Here is a 19,929-nt window from a genome sequence, read left to right as displayed (position 1 = left end):
GTTTCACTTGTCAGTCGGGTGTTTAGGCCCAGTCTGGACTATTTAATTGCTGGGCACCCAGACATAGCTTTATCTCCAACCTTTCCTTTCGAGTAATACCAGGCCTGGCTTTCAGGTCTGTGGTTGGTTTATTTATTGAGCTTTTAGGTCCACATTCAGGATCCCAGGAAGGAGTTTAAAACCAGAGCCATTGCCATACACAACTGATAAGAACATGAATAAAACACTAACACTATGTAAGTAGCAGAAAGTTAAAATAAAACAACACCTTAAAAAGCTTGCAGCAACCAGAAATTATGCTAAGACCTCGAACAATCCTAACACCAGACTGATCCTTTGACTTTACAATACATTATTTTCCTCGTACATTTTTTCGCTCTCTGTGCCTTCTCTAAAGAAGCTTGTTTATGATGTAACATTGTTTTCTTCCTGCATTCATTCTGCACTCTCTTCTGTTTTTCCTTTGCAGTTATGTCATTTTGACTTGTAATATCTGTAGTAATGGAAAATTCAGTTCAACATCAATCAGATTCCTCCTAACACCTGGGTGAACAGCAGGCATGGCCAAATCTATCAATTCTGGTTTCTCTCTCCCCTCTCTCGTTTTTCCAAACTCAGCTCTCCTTATTCCTCCATATAGCCACATCAGTTTGCATTAAAAATAAATAAAATAAAGCCATCCAAAGTCATCAAAAGCATTTTAGTGTGCCTTTCTCCTAACACACACTTTTGAAATGCATTTCTGAAACTGAACCAGATTTCTACTTCATCCCTAGTGAACAGATGCATTTCCCCGATTATATAGAAGCCACCGCTACCTCCATACGAAAAAGCGTTATTATATCAGAAGAAATTGCTTAGCGAACATGAGATTTGTCCTAAAATGTTGATGAATTTGCATGAGGACTTGGGGGAGGGAATAAATCAAAATGATGTGGAGGATTGGAAAAACGAGAAACCAAATATTCATATTTATTATTTAGTTCATAAAATTGAATACACTGCTTGATTGTTGGGGGGAAAGCCGAGAACCAAGTGGTTCACAAAAAGATAAAACAATAACATCAATAAAAATCCACAACCTTACAACTGTTAAAATACTGCAACAGATTCAAATTGCCTCAACTTTCTAAGCATCTGGCTAGGTTTGTCGAAGAAGAATGTGTTCAGTAGGGGCCAAAACAAGTACAGTGAAAGTGCCTGCTTGATCTCAGTAGGCAGGGACAAATTGAAATATCCACCCATCCCTAACGGGAACATCCTGGAAGTTTGGGTGCTGACATGAGCTCATAGAACCATGGAATAGTGGAGTTGGAAGGGACCCTGGGGTCATGACTCCAACTCCCTGCAAGGAAGGAATCTTTTTTTGCCCAATGTGGGGCTCGAACCCACGACCCATAGATGAAGAGTCTCATGCTCCACCAACTGAGCCATCCCAGATTACCTCCACGGGATGATTTATGAGCAGAGATGGGTGTAAGGGGTTGAAGAAACTTTCCATGGCCCCCTTGGACTGGAATTAACTACCCACCAGTTGCCTCCTTTTTGCTGAAGGTGGTGGAGAGCGAAGTGGTTTTGCATGCTTTTTAGCCTCTTAGCTTCCTGGCTTTCTCCCGCAGGATGAGCTCGACTGGGGTCGTTCCAACTACATTCACATTAAGAGAATTAGAGAGGTGAGTTGAATGTGCGTCTTTGTTTTCTTTCCCCCAATAATACAAAGTACCTGGGCAAGAAGAGGCCTGCTGGATCAGACCAAAGGTCCATCTAGCCCAGGCTTCCTCAATCTGGGCCCTCCAGATGTTTTTGGCCTACAACTCCCATGATCCCTAGCTAGCAGGACCAGTGGTCAGGGATGCTGGGAACTGTAGTCTCAAAACATCAGGAGAGCCAAGTTTGAGGAAGCCTGATCTAGCCCAACAATCTGGCTGATCACATGTAAGTTCCTTCGTACATAATCCACATGAAAACCATACAAGCACCCTCCTTGTTTGTGGGATGTTGTTCGCTTACTCATTTCAATGCCAGGAGCTCTTAAGCAGCTCCCCTCAAACAAACATCACATTTTACAATTCCAAAGTGAGACCCGACTATGGGGTTCCCATGATAACCACCTCCTGATCAGCTTTTTTGCTTCATTTTTTTATTTGTCTCACCATTACATTTATACCTCAGCTTTCCTCCAGAGGGAGCTCAAGGTTTCACACACAGCTACCCCACTTTTCCTTATCTTCCCAACAACCTTTTAAGGCAGGTTGTGCTGAGAGAGCCATCACTTGGGCCCAAGAGTCTCCCCAGTCCTAGCCCAACACTATTTTTTGTTTTTCTTCTAACTCTTTGTGCTTTCATGTTGCATTTTTATCTTGCGAACCGCCCTGAGATTTTTAGGTGAAGGGTGGTATATAAATTTTATTGGTTGTTGCTGCATATCAAGACCCCGAGGCCTCCCCCTTATGTTGAATAATAACACCAGGACACAGTATTTTAAGTTAAATCGGCAAATTTAGGTCACAACTTCATTGGTTACAGAATGTGAGTGGTAGTGGCTTAGGCCAGTGATGGCCAAACTTGGCCCTCCAGCTGTTTTTGGACTACAGTTCCCATCATCCCTGACCACTGGTCCTGCTAGCTAGGGGTGATGGGAGTTGTAGTCCAAAAACAGCTGGAGGGCCAAGTTTGGCCATCACTGGCTTAGGCATTAGAATTGAACTGACTATATCTGACTCCTGCCCGCCATGCCGGGAGTCTAGTAAGGATCAACCACCAATAGGGGGAGCCCTGCTTATGTACGTCAACTAGAGCTCTCCCAGGGTCCCTGATGGGGTCGTGGCATGGCCCTAGCCCTACCCGGGCTTCGGACAAAGATCCACACCCCCGGATCCCTTTAATGTAGCTGTTCTTAACCTGTGGGTCCCGAGATGTTGTTGGACTACAACTCCCATCATCCCTGAGCTCTGGCCTTGCTAACTAGGGGTGATGGGAGTTGTAGTCCAACAACATCTCGGGACCCACAGGTTGAGAAAGACTGCTTTAACAGAATACCCTTTAACATGGAGGGGCAGGTGATGGCCACACCTCCCCTCCCCCAAACCAGGCTTTACCATTGACTAACCACCAAACCTTACAAAAGTTGTGACGATTGCTATGAGGTAGGCGAAAACCAAATGGCCAGAGCCAATTTGCCACGTGGAAAAATTCCTACCAGGTCCCCTCAACAGGCGAGGGCATTTTCAGTAAGGAAGATAATGTAAGGGAAAGTTTAATTTCCTAGAGCCCAGTGCTCCCCCCCCCCCCCGGAAATACTTAAGGGTATGCACCACTGGCACCTTTCCCACCCCCAAATGTTAAAAGTATGGCACTTCCTGTAACAACTTTGTGGTGACTACCTTCACCTTTTTTTCTTAAAAAAATAAAACGAAAACTAAGCCAGCTACAACATTTCCTGCCCTGCCATTCCCTGCTCCCCACAGTGTTTTGCTTTTAAAAAAGCGTGATCGGATGCAGTTCGTTTCATGTAGGCCCACAGAAGCCAATGCATAACTTAGCAAAAACTGTTCAGATTTCCTGCTGCAAACAACGGACGAAGGCCGCTAATGAGTGTGCTTGAATCGCGGTGCTCGGTTACTAAGGTTACCCCGCACTTAACGGAAATTGTTTATCCCCTCTTGAACGTAACGGGTTGCACCCTGAAAGAGGAAATAATGGGGAACCTTCATTGGCAGGGACATGCCTTTCCTCCGCTCTGAGTTTAATTGGGAACATTGCTCCAAGCAAACAAACCCTTTGATCCAACACACAGGAACGCAGTGGAACTTCTCAGTGCAGCTTGCAGAGAAAAGTCGCAGCGTTTAATGTGGGACTCAGAGCGTACCCTCTCACGGTGAATTGTTCTTGTGGCAAAGCAGTTTTGTGTCTTGGCCTGCCGCAGTTTTTAGACCAACGTGCTACTCCAAAATTGCAAATCATTTGTAAAAGGATATTTTAAAATAATTTCACTGCTCCCCATGCTGGCAGCAGCAGCAACATAACTCTCCTGTTGGTGGGAAAGGCACTGTTTTTAACACCAAGATGACTTGGGTGTGGCATTTTTCTGGGGCAGGTAATAAGCATGGTAGCTGAGAGAGGAGTTGTGTTGCTGCTGGCAAGTGCGGCACTGACATGAAGCTCAAAATAAAAGCTGTATGAAGCTGTTGCAGCCGCTGCTGCTTAAGGCAAGAGGCTAATTCCGGTTCAGTTCTTCCCTTGAGAAGCGCATGGCCCGCAAACAGGGCCTCAATAGTCATGGGTCCTTTTGGTGCCATCCTATTAAAGACATATGTTCCTAGCAAAGGGCTCCTCCCTCCTTCAGCTTCTAGGATTCCCTCGTTCATACGATGCTGCTATCCTTCCATCTTACAGCAAATTCAAATGGTGAAAGCCAATAAAAATGGTGCCAGAAAAATAAGGCCACTGAGAAGTGAGAGAGGTATCGGCATGTTTGGGGAAACCCTAAGGCTTGTAGAAGCAAAAACATAATCTTTTAAAAAATCGTTAAGGTCCACCCCCTCCCCAAAAACACTTTGGGGTCCAGTGAGGGACTGAGCATGCTTGGAAGCCACAGAGTGCCAATTGAGAAAGAAAAATGGCAAACTGGTCAAGGTGGTGGGAATGGCCTTTAAATTGGGTTGTGGCTGACCGGAACCCTGTTTTTAGGATGTGGAGATAAACCACAATGTTTTTTCCCTACCAATATTAATTTAGCTTTTGGCCTAGGCCCTTGGTGCCTATGGCATAAATAGATAAGAAATCATCTTCTAGTGTTGTGCTGTTACATTCATTGTATTACGGTTGGCATATATTTTATACTTGCATTTTCTGTATACAGTGGTGCCCCACAAGACGAATGCCTCGCAAGACGGAAAACCCGCTAGACGAAAGGGTTTTCCGTTTTGGAGGTGCTTCGCAAAACGAATTTCCTATGGGCTTGCTTCGCAAGACGAAAATGTCTTGCGAGTTCCTGCGGGGTTTTTTTCCTTCCCCCCCCCTTTTTTTCTAAGCCGCTTATCTGCTTATCCGATAAGCCGATAAGCTGCTAAAAGCCGCTAATAGTGCTAATAGCGCTAATCCGCTAAGCCGTCAATGGGCTTGCTTCGCAAGACAAAAAAACTGCTAGACGAAGAGACTCGCGGAACGGATTAATTTCGTCTTGCGAGGCACCACTGTATATAAATATTTTTTAAAAATAAAATAGTAAGGTGTGGGTTTGTTTGTTTGTTTTTGCAGGGTGCAGAAGAGAGGGAGATGTTTTGCCTTAATGAAATTTCCTTTTGATGGTCTTGGGATGTATTGTTCTTAATATCCAGATGTAATTTTTTTAGGTGGCTGAGTTGTATGAGGAGCTGAAAAAGAGAATGGGCGTGTTCAACATGGAGGTCAACCCTCACCCCCCTGCTATGGATCAAGACCATGTGTATAAGCAGCGATTCATTTTGCAGGTGAGATGTCAGGATGTATGAGAGATGTTTTTCTAGATATGCATACGTAATATACATACGTAAAATAAAACTTTTTTAAAAAATTACACAACAAAACTCAACCATTTCCACATAAATCACAACAAAATCGAAAATAAATATACGAAAAACCACCAGCGACAACCTTCCCCCAACAAACCCTTCCAAAGCACCCCAGCCCAAGATTCTGTTTAGCAGTCTCAGCTTTTGTAGCTGGAGTCAATCAGGCCAAGTGGAAAAATGCCTGCAAGGCAGGCAGCAGGTCTTCCAGGACTCTTCAGCAGCTTCAGCTTTTGTAGCTGGAGTCAGTCAGAGCCCCACACACCTGAGTCCCAATGAAAATCTGTGAGACTTAAAAATAAATGCTTGGTTTGAAAGTGGAACCTCTTTTACTGTTACTGCAAATTGCATTTACGCAACTACAAACACATTTGCAAACCCCACGAAACCAGAGAGTTTGGCTCACGTGATTAAGTAATCATGCACGTGTCATTGCAGTGTGACGAATGGCTTACTGCAGGCAAACTGCCACCTCTCCTGAGGCACTTAACTTTTCCTTCTTCCTCAGGTTGTAATGGCTGGAGCTTTTTATCCAAATTATTTTACTTTGGCGGAACATGATGAAGAAATTGCCGTCCGGGAGATGTCGGGCAAAGATCCCAAAACAACTATAATGGTACAGCTTAACTAAGTTTTGACTCTGCCTTGTGAAGCCATGTTGAAGTGTCCTGTCCCTCTTCCCCGATACTGTTGTTTTAATAATCACATTTCATATATATATATGAAATATATATATATATATATATATGCAGGTTTTGGTGTCCTCGGGTGTCTTCCCGTGTAAAAGTTGGGGTGTCTAGGCGACGTTTCGACGAGGTCTCACTCGTCATCTTCAGGCTGGTGCTTTCGGCTTCTTGTTACTGGAACAGAGCAGGATCTCAGTGTTTGAGTTCCTATAAATACTGTAGAGGGGGTGTGGTGTATAGCCTCCAATGTTCTGGGCAGAGAGGAAGTTCCCAGGCTAGTGTGCCTTTTCTTCTTTTGTTCCTTAATTACTTGAGAGATATCTTGAGTGATTTCTTGAGTGATATCCTGAGTACCACTTAGGTGGGTCATTAGGTGTGGATTAGTTGTTAAAGTCTTTGTGTCTTGACCTCTTGAACTTTGTGAAGAGTTTTCCTGAGAAGATGGCTGTACTGTACTTAGTTGTGCTCTGGCTTGGCTTCGTGTATAGGGGCGAGCTGTGGTTTTGTGGCTTGTGTCAGCCAGATCTGTGTAGGGATTGCAGGGGGGTGCAGCATCCGGAGGTGCCACCATGGATTGGCTACTGGATGGTGTCTGTAATTCATCTGTGGAGAGGGTCTGGGTTTGGGTCTGGTGTGGTTGATTGGTGTTGGCGTTCTGTGTGCCTCTGGATCTGGTGTCAGTTTTTGTGGGGAGGGCTAATTTCCAGATGTCTGGCAAGCGGGATGTGTCGTCACGCTTGTTCATGTTGTGAGGGTGTTTCTCTATCTCGATGGCTTCCATGATTATTCTCTTGTGGTGATGTTCCGTGTTAAAGAGCAATTTGGAATCTGCAAAATTAATTTCGTGTCCTGTTTCTTTCATGTGTTGGAAAAGAGAGGAAGTTTTTTCTTCTTTTTTGACGGCATTCTTGTGTTCTGCGATACGTGCATTTATTCGTCTGTTTGTTTGTCCAATGTACGTGGCTGGGCAGACTTTGCAGGGTATTTCATAGATCCCTTGGTTTTCCAACTGGATTTTATCCTTGGGGTTTCTGAGGATATTGGCTATTTTTTGGTTGGTGCAAAAGGCTGTTTTGATATTGTGTTTATGGAGGATTTTGCTAATTTTATCTGTAGTGCCCTTGATATAAGGAAGGAGGGCCATGCCATTGTTTTCTTCTGTGTCTTGGTTTTTGGGGGGTGTTTCCTTTTGGATTAGCTTCGTAATCCTGTTTTGCTGGTATCCATTGGCAATTAACACGTTTGAGAGATTCTGTAACTCAGTTGTCAAGTGGTCTTTGTCAGCCAGGCGTTTGGTTCTGGAGATGAGAGTCAAATCTACTAAGAAGAAAAATCTAAGAAGAAAAGGCACACTAGCCTGGGAACTTCCTCTCTGCCCAGAACATTGGAGGCTATACACCACACCCCCTCTACAGTATTTATAGGAACTCAAACACTGAGATCCTGCTCTGTTCCAGTAACAAGAAGCCGAAAGCACCAGCCTGAAGATGACGAGTGAGACCTCGTCGAAACGTCGCCTAGACACCCCAACTTTTACACGGGAAGACACCCGAGGACACCAAAACCTGCATATATATATATATATATATATATCACACACCATTGTTGTTTTTGACCTATCTGAAGGCATACATTTTTCTTAACAGTTGAAGAACATTCCCCCGTACGGCTTCCTCTACCATAAACAACTGCAGTCCCTGTTCAGACAGTGCGGCCAAGTGAAATCCATTTCCTATCATGGGACCAAGTAAGGGAACTTCCATTTTTAACATGGGCATAATTCATTCTCGAAACAAAAAAATAAAATTTAAAAGTTAGTTATTGTTATGAGCGTACGTGTGCATGCACACTTCTTCAGATATGAAAGCTCATACCAATAACTAACTTAGTTGGTCTCTAAGGTGCTACCGGAAGGATTTTTTTATTTTCTTTTATTTATTTTGTTTTGTTTCGGCTACGGCAGACCAACACGGCTACCTACCTGTAACTATAATTCATTCTGGTTTTGCTAATCATGGGCAGGGCAGAACATTTTCTCTTTTGTGTATTTTTTATATTGCTACCCTGGGATACATATTTCAGAAGGGCTGTATATAAATACCTAGCGTAAAAAGATTGCCTACACATTTTCAAAGGTATCTTCGCAGTCATAAGGTTTGAAATGTTCTGGGTTTGTGTGCCTGTCATATATAACTGAAAGTACTTGGCAGTCATTCTGAATGATTTCTGTCTGATTTCACACAAATTTTACTTGCCAAGCAAAACTAAATTATATTAATTTAACCAAGATATCTTTTGAATCTCTAAGTCACATTACAACTTTCTGGCAACCCTCATTTTTGGAATTTGAACGCTGAAAAATTCAACATGCCCTACCGCCTTGGTATTTTCTTCGTTCTAATCTACAGAACGTACTTTATTTTTACTTTGCATTTTCTCCCTGTAGAGCCTTTGTAGAATTTTCCCGGAATCCAACCGAATGCTTTAAAACACTTTCTGCCGTATACATGGCCCTTAAGATGTCACAGCTGCGGACTCCATTCGAGCTGAATATACATTCCCCAGAGGAGATTGAAGGGAAAATGGATGGAGGACCAAACATGCTCGCGCGGGGTTCACAGTATGATGCAGATTCATTAGTTTTCAAATTAATGCAAATTCTCATGAGCCTTTTTTGCATAAATTTATTCTGTTGGCAAATAAACAGGGACAGGAGCAGTGAGTTAAAGCCACGCTGCACAGTGTGAATTCTGTTCAGCTCATTCTTTGGGTTCAGAAACTTCGTGAGACAAAGCAAATATAATCCCGAAATCTGAACAATAAAGAAAAGAGCAAGTTGTTCTGGGTGCCTAAAGTGTCAAGGAATTAGGGGAGAGTGGTTTACATTTTCTAGAATGTGCTCTATTTCTTTTAAAAAATATTAGCTTTTTAAAATTTAGATTTACATAATATTGAAGAGAAACCTATGAAAATGAAAGATGTGTAATCATTCACGTCTGTGTAAACGTAGCACTTGCAAATTTCCGCAAGTTGTGATTGCAGCTGGTAATGCTAACCTAGCCAGGCTTTGCAAACCAGCTGTTTCGAACTTGGTTTCAAGCTCTGGTTTAGAACTAACCATGGTTGACATTTAAAATCAGCCTAGATGCCACACTGCACCATGGTTAGCTCTGAAAATGGAACAGGGGCATTATTAGGTGATTGGCCAAGTGTATGAAAAACATTTTCAATGTATTTAAAAAGTATCAGCTTTGTTCAACTCCAGTAGATGTTCCAGCCTTAAAAAGCCAAGTGTTTTGCTCGAGGGGAGCATGTGCTTTTGTTACGTTGAGGGTTAATCCGGCCTTGCCCATGAGAGGAGAAGAGATCGTTTCAGGTTTGCTGGTTAGTTAAACCAGTGATGGGGAACCTGTGGCTCTGCAGATGTTGTTGGACTACATCTCCCATCAGCCCAGCCAGCATGACCTGTGGAGAGGGATGATGGGAGACGTAGTCTTCTGTTCTGGCTAGGCCAGTTGCTATAAACATTTTAATTGAGGGAGCAGTCTGCAGGAGGTAGCGATGAGTGATTTCTGTTCTGTTTGCTTTGCGCTTCACATTTCTTTTTAGAGTGAATGTGGACTTTCAGAAGCACACAGTGTCTCCCATGGAGAAGTTCAGTAGTCCTTTGGAAAAACTGCAGACCATCAGCAGCCTTGATTTATCTATCAATGTCACAGAGGTACAAATGTCATAAAACTATACTGCAGCAGTTAGTGCACATTCAGAGTCTGTTGTTGTTTAGTCGTGTCCGACTCTTTGTGACCCCATGGACCAGAGCACACCAGGCACTCCTGTCTTCCACTGCCTCCCACAGTTTAGTCAAACTCATGCTGGTAGCTTCGAGAACACTATCCAATCATCTTGTCCTCTGTCGTCCCCTTCTCCTTTTGCCTTCCATCTTTCCCAACATCAGGGTCTTTTCCAGGGAGTCTTCTCTTCTCATGAGGTGGCCAAAGTATTGGAGCATCAGCTTCAGGATCTGTCCTTCCAGTGAGCACTCAGGGCTGATTTCCTTAAGAATGGATATGTTTGATCTTCTTGCAGTCCATGGGACTCTCAAGAGTCTCCTCCAGCACCATAATTCAAAAGCATCAATTCTTTGGCGATCAGCCTTCTTTATGGTCCAGCTTTCACTTCCATACATCACTACTGGGAAAACCATAGCTTTTACTATACGGACCTTTGTTGGCAAGGTGATGTCTCTGCTTTCTAAGATGCTGTCTAGGTTTGTCATTGCTCATTCAGAGTCTAGAGCATATTATTGCTGCCAGAACCACTCCCATGTCCTCTTTGCACTTCTCATTCCCCGCAATCATTGGTTGATGTCTCCTCATTTCTGCTGGCAACTGTAAGTGCTCGTGAAAGCATTTCAGTGTGCAGCTGTCCTAATACACACTTTTTTTTTTGCGAGCTGTTTTATGCTCCTCGTTATGGAATGGGCAAGGCGGCAGGGAGCTCAGTGCAAGCTTAGCATCATGAGCATGGGATTAGCTGTGCCCACACTGTGCCAAGCTACCCATTGCCTTGCCAGCCATGTGCAGTTGTTGGAAAGCCAGACAACGAACGCTGTCCTGTCAACTGCTGCTGCTGCTGGGCAGGTTTACATTAAAAAGCGGACTCAGCCAAATTTCTTCACCCACCCCTACCTTTAAAAGCCATTAATGGTGGCTTCCCATTTCTCACGTAATGAGAAGCTGCAGTTAACTGTTGCCTCTTTGCTGGCTTTCGTGTTTCTGCAAAGGGAGTCACAACACAGCTGGCTGGATATCCTGAATGATTAAGTAAGACTTTGACCACACAGTCAATATCTATCTATCTATCTATCTATCTATCTATCTATCTATTCCCTTCCTTCTCTTCAGGTGGTAGAAGTTGGGCACTTTTGGGGTTACAGAATTGACGAGAAAAATATGGCTGTGCTCAACAACGTGTCTGCTGAGATCAACCAGTTACAGCTGACCCCTCTGCTAGTCCGTCCCTATCCAGATTTGGTGTGCTTGGCACCCTTCACTGAGTGGGAAGACGAGAGATACTACAGAGCCCAAGTCCTATATGTATCCGGGGAGAATGCAGAGGTACATATTTTTTAAAGCATGCTTGTGTTTGCAGCTTAATTCAAACCCAAGGAAGCACACCCAGCTCTGAATCAACTCTGAGGGCTCTAGAAAACGGGGGAAGGGCAGGATTGGCAAATGCTGGGAGAGAGCGATCGGAGGGGTTAGGAAAGGCTAAAATATATTAAATAGTAGGGCAGACTCTTTCATGTTGGCAAATTGGGCTGAGTTCGCATGGCCATTTTAAGAAATTGCATCCTTGGGAATCTAGTAAGGTTCCTTATGCTGCAGTAGTCAACATGGGTCTGTCCAGTTGTTGTTGGACTCCAACTCCCATCAGCCCCAGCCATCATGGCCGGTGGTCAGGGATGTGGAGGGCACCGTGATGACTGCCCTTGCCATATGGAGTTGGACCATTGTTCTGTCTTCAGAGTTTCAGGCATGAGTGCTTCCCATGTCTGCCTAGAGAAGTTAGGGATTGAACCCAGAATCTTTTGCCTACAAAGGTTGCGCTGTCTCACCAAGTTGTTCTCCACGGTCCTTTGTCTGCCCTGGTGACAGCTGCACTTGTTCAGCGAGCCTCTGGTGTGCCAGGTGCTCACAATATGCAGATTGGCACCTCACCTCTGCTCTGTGCTCCCTGACCAGTGGCGTAGCGTGGGGGGTGCAGGGGGGGCCGGCCGCACCGGGCGCAACATCTGGGGGTTAGGGTTAGGTGTGCAAAAATGGTGTGCAAAGCCTTATAAAGACTTTTGAAATTCCCATCCTGTAGATCAAGACCACCCCCAGAAACATCATACATACATCACAGAAAAGGCGGTCTAAACAGAAATTTAAATGTTGTGTATCTCTTGTCCTTGTTTATCTCCTGTCTGGCAGGATACTTGATTGGATTTCCTCGGTAGCATGGCCATTCTTTTGTAGTGATAAATACTTAGTTCCTGGCCATGTCACAGGCTCACACCCTATTCAAACAGAGACATACCCTTAAGACAGGATTTGTGAAGGAAAAGACAATGGGGAGGCTTTTCCAGTTTGACCTTACAGAGAAAACATTTGCTCAGTTTAGGAATCAAAATGGTTCCAGGTTGGCCTTCCTGTGCTGATCTATGTACGTGCGGTTATGAACATTGCCATATATCTAAGACCATAAAATTCCTATCACACAGTCCCCCACACTGATAGTAAACATTGATCTTTTTTTTCAAATCCAGGGCTATGCTTACTGCCCGGCCTGTGCATATTTAAAGTAATTAATTTCAAATGTTGCCGAATTTAAAAGCTTGTAACCTGCCAGATTTGAAGTTCAGAAGGTGATACTGAAAACTTGCTATCCCTGAAAATCATATTTCTGTAAAGAAAGAGGTGAAAAGAGTCTGTGGGTAGGTTTTGCCCAGATCACAGAAGCTCAGGCGCAAAGGGATCAGGAGGGACAGGATTTCAAGAAATCTGATCACAGTAATCCCTAGAGCATGGCTTACTGGGAATGAACATGCTGCTGAATCGTTCTTGTCTAGGTCCTCCTTTCCTTGAGTTTCGGGCAATAAACCACAAGTGTGCTTACTGTGAAGGGATGCGGGTGGCGCTGTAGGTTAAACCACAGAGCCTAGGGCTTGCCAATCAGACGGTCGGCGGTTCGAATCCCTGTGACGGGGTGAGCTCCCGTTGCTCGGTCCCTGCTCCTGCCAACCTAGCAGTTTGAAAGCACGTCAAAGTGCAAGTAGATAAATAGATACCGCTCCGGCGGGAAGGTAAACGGCATTTCCGTGCGCTGCTCTGGTTCGCCAGAAGCAGCTTAGTCATGCTGGCCACATGACCCGGAAGCTGTACGCTGGCTCCCTCGGCCAATAAAATGAGATGAGCGCCGCAACCCCAGAGTCGTCCGCGACTGGACCTAATGGTCAGGGGTCCCTTTACCTTTACCTGTGCTTATTGTGAGGTGTGAATCAGCACTCATGGTTTGTCTCTCTCCAGACAAACCATAGTGGTAAGCCAAGGTTTGCTCCTGGCCTATGGATCATGGGTCATTTGGGGAAAAGCAACCAAGCTTGTTGCTCTTGGAGTGAAATGGGAGCAATTCAGCATGCCTAGAACACTGCTCATTCATGCTTTATGGTTTACAGTTACATACAAACAGGGCCATTGTGTGCAAACAAGCGGTATTCGGTTATGATGTCATATAAAGTTTCTGCACTTGTTTATTTTAATATACTACTCCTCATCTGAGGATCACAGGCCAGTTTACTGTATAAATGACTTGGTCATTAAAAAGCTTCCTTCCAGTAGCACCTTAAAGACCAACTAAGTTAGTTCTTGGTATGAGCTTTCGTGTGCATGCACACTTCTTCAGATGCATGCACACGAAAGCTCATACCAAGAACTAACTTAGTTGGTCTTTAAGGTGCTACTGGAAGGAATTTTTTTATTTTGTTTTGACTATGGCAGACCAACACGGCTACCTATCTGTAATTAAAAAGCTTGTTGCTCTCATTAGGGTTGATGAAAGCAGGAACAGATACATTGGTGTCCTTTGTGGCTTGGGATGGAACTACTCGCTGGGAGTCCCCATCTTCTCTGACCACGACATGGAGTTTATGTTTGATGTGAAAATTGATGCAGATGACATAACCCAGGTAAATTCCGCACCAGTTCATCCCATTCATGCTGCCCCCTCCCCCTGGTTTCTTGGAAGTGAACCCAACTGCCTTGGCTGGTTTATGTGCAATGAGATTGATCCACATCTTGGGAAATAATCCTGTATTTGGGTAGACGATTAAGCTAATGAATTCTTTTAACAGATCTGGTTTAAAAGTGTTTCAGTTTGAATCAGAAAACTAGTTTCATCAAAAGCTCAACTACAGTGGTACTTCGGGTTACATACGCTTCAGCTTATTGACTCCGCTAACCCAGAAATAGTACCTCGGGTTAAGAACTTTGCTTCAGGATGAGAACTGAAATCATGCTCCGTCGGCAGCAAGAGGCCCCATTAGCTAAAGTGGTGCTTCAGGTTAAGAACAGGTTCAGGTTAAGAACAGACCTCCAGAACGAATTAAGCACTTAACCCGAAGTACCACTGTATTCAACCAGGCGCTGTCTCTGCTGCCTTCAAAAAACGACCCTCTTTTATCCACAGATAAACATTATAAGGATCGCCATTAACAAGCTGGTCTCAGATGGTCCAAATGGCCTGATGCATTTTGGTCAAGAGAGAATTGCCCAGTTGCAGAATGCCACTCGCCAGAAGCTTTTAGGGTAAATTACCTTCTTTTTTGCCATAAGAAGTTGCATTCATTTTTATAGCACACAGCAGGAGAGAGAGTGCATTACAAATCTGAAGAAGCGCTAACTCAGCTTTCCCTAGCCTGGTGCCATCCAGATGTTTCGAACCCCCACCAGCCCCACCCAGCATGGCCATGGATCAGGGATGATGGGAGCTGTGGTTTCAAACATCTGGTGGGCACCAGGTTAGAGAAGGCCGGGCACAAATGTTAACAATCCTGGAGAAACGAAAGAACCTAAATGTATCATTATGTATTCGGGGCACTTGTGCATCTGCAGTTTTACGTTAATTGTATTTACCATATGTCATCACTACTTAACGGGAAACTCTGCGTTTGAAAAACATGTCTAGACAGAATGAATTAAAACGTATCACTGCCGTACTTTGCACAGCTCAGGGAGACAGGAGATGGCAGGCGGGGAGTCTGTAGTAATCGAGTTGTCACACACGACAAAACATTCCCAAAATAGCTAGGATTAGATCTGCATAGACAAATTTGGGCACATGCACGTGTATGCACTCGGCTGATGCAAACATTGGCACTGGGAGATCAACTTAAATTATGATGTTTTAAATGCTTGCCTTGTCAAAATACTCCTAATAAATTAGCTCAGCCAGGGCTTGAATTAGAAAGGGGCAGGGGATGCTGCTGGCCTTCTTAGCTTGTCCTCCTAATGAAGGTTAGGAGGGGGGCAGGATTTGGCTACAGTTGGGGAATGTTGGAAGTGGGCTTTCTGGCTTTCATTAAGGACCCCTTTAACGCCTCCCCTTCCGATAATTAGGGCACCAGATTCTGTGTGACGCTGAATTTTTTTCCTGAGCGGCTTCGCAACAAAGTAAGGTTGGCAACTGGTGGGCCCTGGAATCTCCATCCAGCCCTCTGTGTAGCCTCTGCCTGCCCCCCTGCTGGGGACCTCAGCTACTACCCCTCCCCTTGCAAGGCAAAAACACCATTAGAGGCCTGTTGAGCTTCATTCACACCATACATATAAAGCGGTCTTACACCACTTTAGTAGTTTTGACTTTCCCCACAAAGAATCTTGGGAACTGTAGTTTGCCACTGTGGAACTACAGTTCCCAGGATTCTGTTGGTGTACTATGCTGGGCTTTGTAACCAACTTGGGAAAACACCAGGCAGCTGCGTTCTTCCCCCCCTCAAGCGCCTCTCGGGATGATCCATCACTCCTCTGTCCCGATGCGCTTCTGCGACACATATCCAAAGATACGTGCACACAATACAGTAGAAGAGTCCAAGCAGAAACTAGGCATAGAAGTGTAGATTCTCAGCTAATTTATTATGTACACAATCAGGTGTTACAGAACAAAGGAAACATGTCTCCTTTCCACTTCTTCTCCGAGAGAGAACAGCAAATGCAAAAATACAACAGTAACGGAACAGTGTAACTGAACTTCCGTTCCCATGATTCCAGTAGTATGGAATGTCAACACAGACATGTGATGAAAACAATCACACATCAGCAGTGGAGAGAATGAAATCCCAACAGATTCTCCATCACTGTTCAAGTGGTATAAGAGTGCTTTAAATGTCTGTCCTACTAATACAGTTTTTCTTTACTCACAATGAGTTTCTTTCTCCCCGCTCTCTCAGCCTGATTTGTAAATCAAAACCTCGTGAAGTTGTTCCTCCCAAATTCTATCCGAGGCCATATGAATGGAGTCAGGTAAGATTTGCTTCCCAAATTTAGACCTCAATAACACCAGTCCCAAGCCTTCTAGCCTCAGGTATGGTGACTCTCCACGGTCTCTAGCAGATCACATACTACCTGACTGTTTTACTGAAGATGCCAGGGTTTGAATCTGGGGTGTTCTGGTTGGGGATACTTGACGAATTTGTTGCAGTGAATTTCAGTATGACCTGCCCTGATCCACAGCACCTAGACTGCGGTGTGGATTGGAGCACATTTATCCTTTGCATTCCACTCTTCTCTGAATTTTGAGACGTAGTGACCAGCATAAAAATGTCCCCCAAAATGAAGCTAAACACTTCCTGAAAAAAATATGTAAACCGAACTGCAGCCATCGTTCAAAATTCACACGCTTCCCCAGATTTAGCGATGCAGTTCTCTAGTCAAGAAATGCTTGTGTTCAAAAATGAACATACTAATAAAAATAATATACAGAAATGCCTGTCTCTACCCCCATGTCATTGTGTTAGTTTGTAGTTGTGCCTGTACCATCCTGCCAAGTTTTAACATTCTATACCACATCTACCTACCTACCTACCTACCCATCCATCCATCCATCCTCTGTGAGTTATAAGCTCTGCCCAGGAGAAAATGTTACTGGAACAGACACCCCTCCCCCCCTTCAACCTCACCAGAAAACCTTCCCTTCCGTTCAAAGCATTAAACCTTCACTTTAAAAGAACAAACAATAAAATGTTCATTACTTGCATGTACTAAGTTATGTTGTTTGGACATTGTCCCCATGTTTTTCTTTCTCATTTAGCCACAGTCAAACATTGTCATTGACCAGTCTGAACCACAAGATGCACGAGCGAGGACTGATTCCTTGTACCAGCTGCATAAGTTGATTTTGTTAAATGCCTAAGGCTTCAGTACTCATCGTCCTTCGCTGGAAGAAAGTCCCATTAGACCTGGTGCAATCTGCTTCCAAATAAGTGTGTTTAGGATCAGAATGTTGTTTTTTTTTTAAAAAAAAAAAAACCTATTGTTCTGTTACATAAAAATATAAAAGATGTGTTTAAAAATGTGACGTTACCAGTTTAACTGTTTGTCTTGTTTTCCTAACAAACAAGAAGCTCCCAGAAAATGACACAGGTATGTGCAGTACAGTATTTGAAATTGGAAGAACTTTAGTGCTGCTCACTTACTAACCACATGAGGCACTAAAAGCTGCTTATCCCTAACAGTAGACTACCTGGCTTCACCCCTCCAACGTATATGCATTCAGTAAAGTTCTGAATGCCAGGGTTTGTAGGGGGACGGTACACCCTTAGGCTTTTTCATACACCTGAGAGCCCTGATCACACTTGGCTCCTGGCATTGAGAGAGGGGAGGGTTCGGTTTCAGGAATGGCTTCCCAGGCAGAGTGAAGCTGCTGTGCCATCTTCCTGGCAGGTGGATCAATGTTGCTTGCTGTGAGAGGGACAAGATGACAAGGGGTCTGGTGCAGTGCAGACGCACAGGCAGAGCCAATCTGGTGCTCCTGCTTGCATGTTTCACCGTGCCAACCTCCCTTGCCACTTTCCCTCCCAGTAAGCAGCAGTTATCCATCTGTCACTGGGGAGCTAATGTAATGACTCTGCCCCACAAAGCCAGCTGTTTCTGCCTGATGTACAGAAGTTGACGGGATGGAGCCAGGCAGCTGTAGGAAGAGTGGGAGCACAGTGGGATGTTGCCGTGGTGGGCAGTGCCAGGAAGAGGAGTCCTCCGCCACCTCCATTTAACCCTGCCTATGTTTCTCTTCTCGAGTACAGAGCAGGGCTGGGGAACCTTTGGCCTCCCAGATGTTGTTGATCTACAGCTCCCATCAGCCATGACAATTGGTCTTACCGGTTCTGGAGGGACAAAAGTTCCCTATCCGTGCAAGTTGCTACAGCTAAGATTCTTCAAATTGATAGTTTTGACAGCAGGGCTTAGCTGCGACAGATTCTTTAAAGAGTGTGAAGTGCATATAATTAAGCCGCTTCAGTTTAGCTCGTAGTTAGCATTCACAGCAGCCAAATAGGAAGATAATGTTTTTGGTTTTGCCTTTGGATTAAAGTGCATTTCAAGTTTTAAGTGTTCCATTTAACATTTGCTTTCTGTTATTAGCTATATCTGCAACTGCTAGTTTGAAAAAATAAAGCCAATGAGTTTTAATACACTGTGATTTTTGTGTCTTTTAAAATACATATTGGGCAAAAGGAACAGCATAGATTAAATCAAATCTGTTGTTCCTTTTTCCATTCACGCAGCATGATGGAAATTGCAATTTGTTTCTTCCTAGCTCGAAGTAGGGGACAGGACGGGACATGCCTTTATAGAAGTTAGCAGTGGAAATACAACTAAAACAAATAGCAACACTAAAGCAAGAAACACAAAGGGCAATTTTATAGAATTGGTTAGAACTGATTAACCAGATCATAATCTTAGTACAGACCACAGAATGTGGTTTGGCAACCAAAGGAAAAATACTGCAATAAATCTTAGGACGGATTCTGCTCAGTTCTCTTCCATCAGTGCAAGAAAGACCACTTACCTTTTAAGGTGGGTGAAGGCTGCAGCCACGGAGGGTGACAGGATAGGCTGCCTAAATTTTAAATCTAAATTGGCCAATGAAGGCCTACGTGTGGGGCAGGGCTTTGGCAGACTGGAGGAACAACATCAGCTTGGCATCATTGGCATCCAAATGCCGGCCTGTAACTCTCACCCCTACCCTAAAATCTGGATTTACCTTTTCTGAGGCAAATCCAAGAAGTAACAAGAAAAAAAACCCCAAACTTGTGGCCAGCTACTTGTTTTTGCAATATTTCAGTGACTCATTTGTCAATTAATCTCGATGTTCCAGAAATTGTACTCTAGAGCAAGATATCCTCCTTGCCTTGCACAAGAAAAGAGGCCTGGATTATGTTAATGTGCTGCCCTTGACTCAATGCATTGCACATAAAGTCTGGAAAAAGTCTTAAAGTAGAAGGACGCCTCTAGATCCAAGATACTGTTCGATCTATTAAAACATGAATATCCTGTCAGTTTTGTGTGTGGCAAAGAGCTACTGCCTGATGTAATAGAACCTTGTTTCCGAAAAAACGAGCGGTACACTGTTACTGCTGGGAAATAACTGGGAACGCCAGTTAATCCTGCAGGTCCCACGTGTGTGAGGCTACCAAGAAAAAAATGGCTGACTGCCTGAATTCAAAAAAGCACACGCGGGGCTTGACTCACTCTTATGCCAAAACAGCGCCCAGCAGAGTTTAAAACGCAGATCTGTGCAGCGTTTGCAAAGCCTCTACCCCTCTTAGAGTGAATAGTCCACCAACTTTGGTATGTTTAAGCTCTTTACTTACAGTAACCACAGGTTTCACTCATGCATTGTTCAGTGCAACAGCAGAAATCATAAGGGCAAGGTATTTTTGGTTGCAAAATGCAGGTGTGGTCTGAGTCTGGAGCACCAGCCTCTGACGTGCTCAGCTACATGGTTGGAACAAAAGGGGGGAGGGTGTGGAACAAGAAGCAGACAATACTGCCCCCCCCCACCAGAAGGTGAGGGGCCGTGACCTAGCCATGCCTTCTCTAACAATTTACAAGTCCTGGGTAAGGTAAAGGTAAAGGTACCCCTGCCCGTACGGGCCAGTC

The 19,929-nt window shown here is 44.2% G+C and overlaps 1 protein-coding gene across 1 annotated transcript in view; it reads left to right on the top strand.

Annotated features, from left to right (window-relative positions):
- Positions 1-18,456, top strand: part of TDRD9 (tudor domain containing 9) — an 86,976-nt gene extending 68,520 nt beyond the window's left edge. The window contains exons 20-31 of the mRNA XM_081877093.1: positions 1,620-1,673; positions 5,355-5,471; positions 6,058-6,165; positions 7,882-7,982; positions 8,682-8,855; positions 9,845-9,956; positions 11,140-11,352; positions 12,546-12,580; positions 13,826-13,964; positions 14,465-14,583; positions 16,221-16,293; positions 17,081-18,456. Of these exons, the coding sequence (XP_081733219.1) occupies positions 1,620-1,673; positions 5,355-5,471; positions 6,058-6,165; positions 7,882-7,982; positions 8,682-8,855; positions 9,845-9,956; positions 11,140-11,352; positions 12,546-12,580; positions 13,826-13,964; positions 14,465-14,583; positions 16,221-16,293; positions 17,081-17,182 (1,347 nt within the window). The 3' untranslated portion in view covers positions 17,183-18,456. The remainder of the gene's footprint in view (positions 1-1,619; positions 1,674-5,354; positions 5,472-6,057; positions 6,166-7,881; positions 7,983-8,681; positions 8,856-9,844; positions 9,957-11,139; positions 11,353-12,545; positions 12,581-13,825; positions 13,965-14,464; positions 14,584-16,220; positions 16,294-17,080) is intronic.
- The last annotated feature ends 1,473 nt before the right edge of the window (positions 18,457-19,929 follow it).

This window comes from Podarcis erhardii, assembly GCF_964252035.2.
Source record: "Podarcis erhardii genome assembly, chromosome: 1".
In the NCBI taxonomy this organism is placed as follows: Eukaryota; Metazoa; Chordata; class Lepidosauria; order Squamata; family Lacertidae; genus Podarcis; species Podarcis erhardii.
This window is presented reverse-complemented; position numbering and strand designations above follow the sequence as displayed.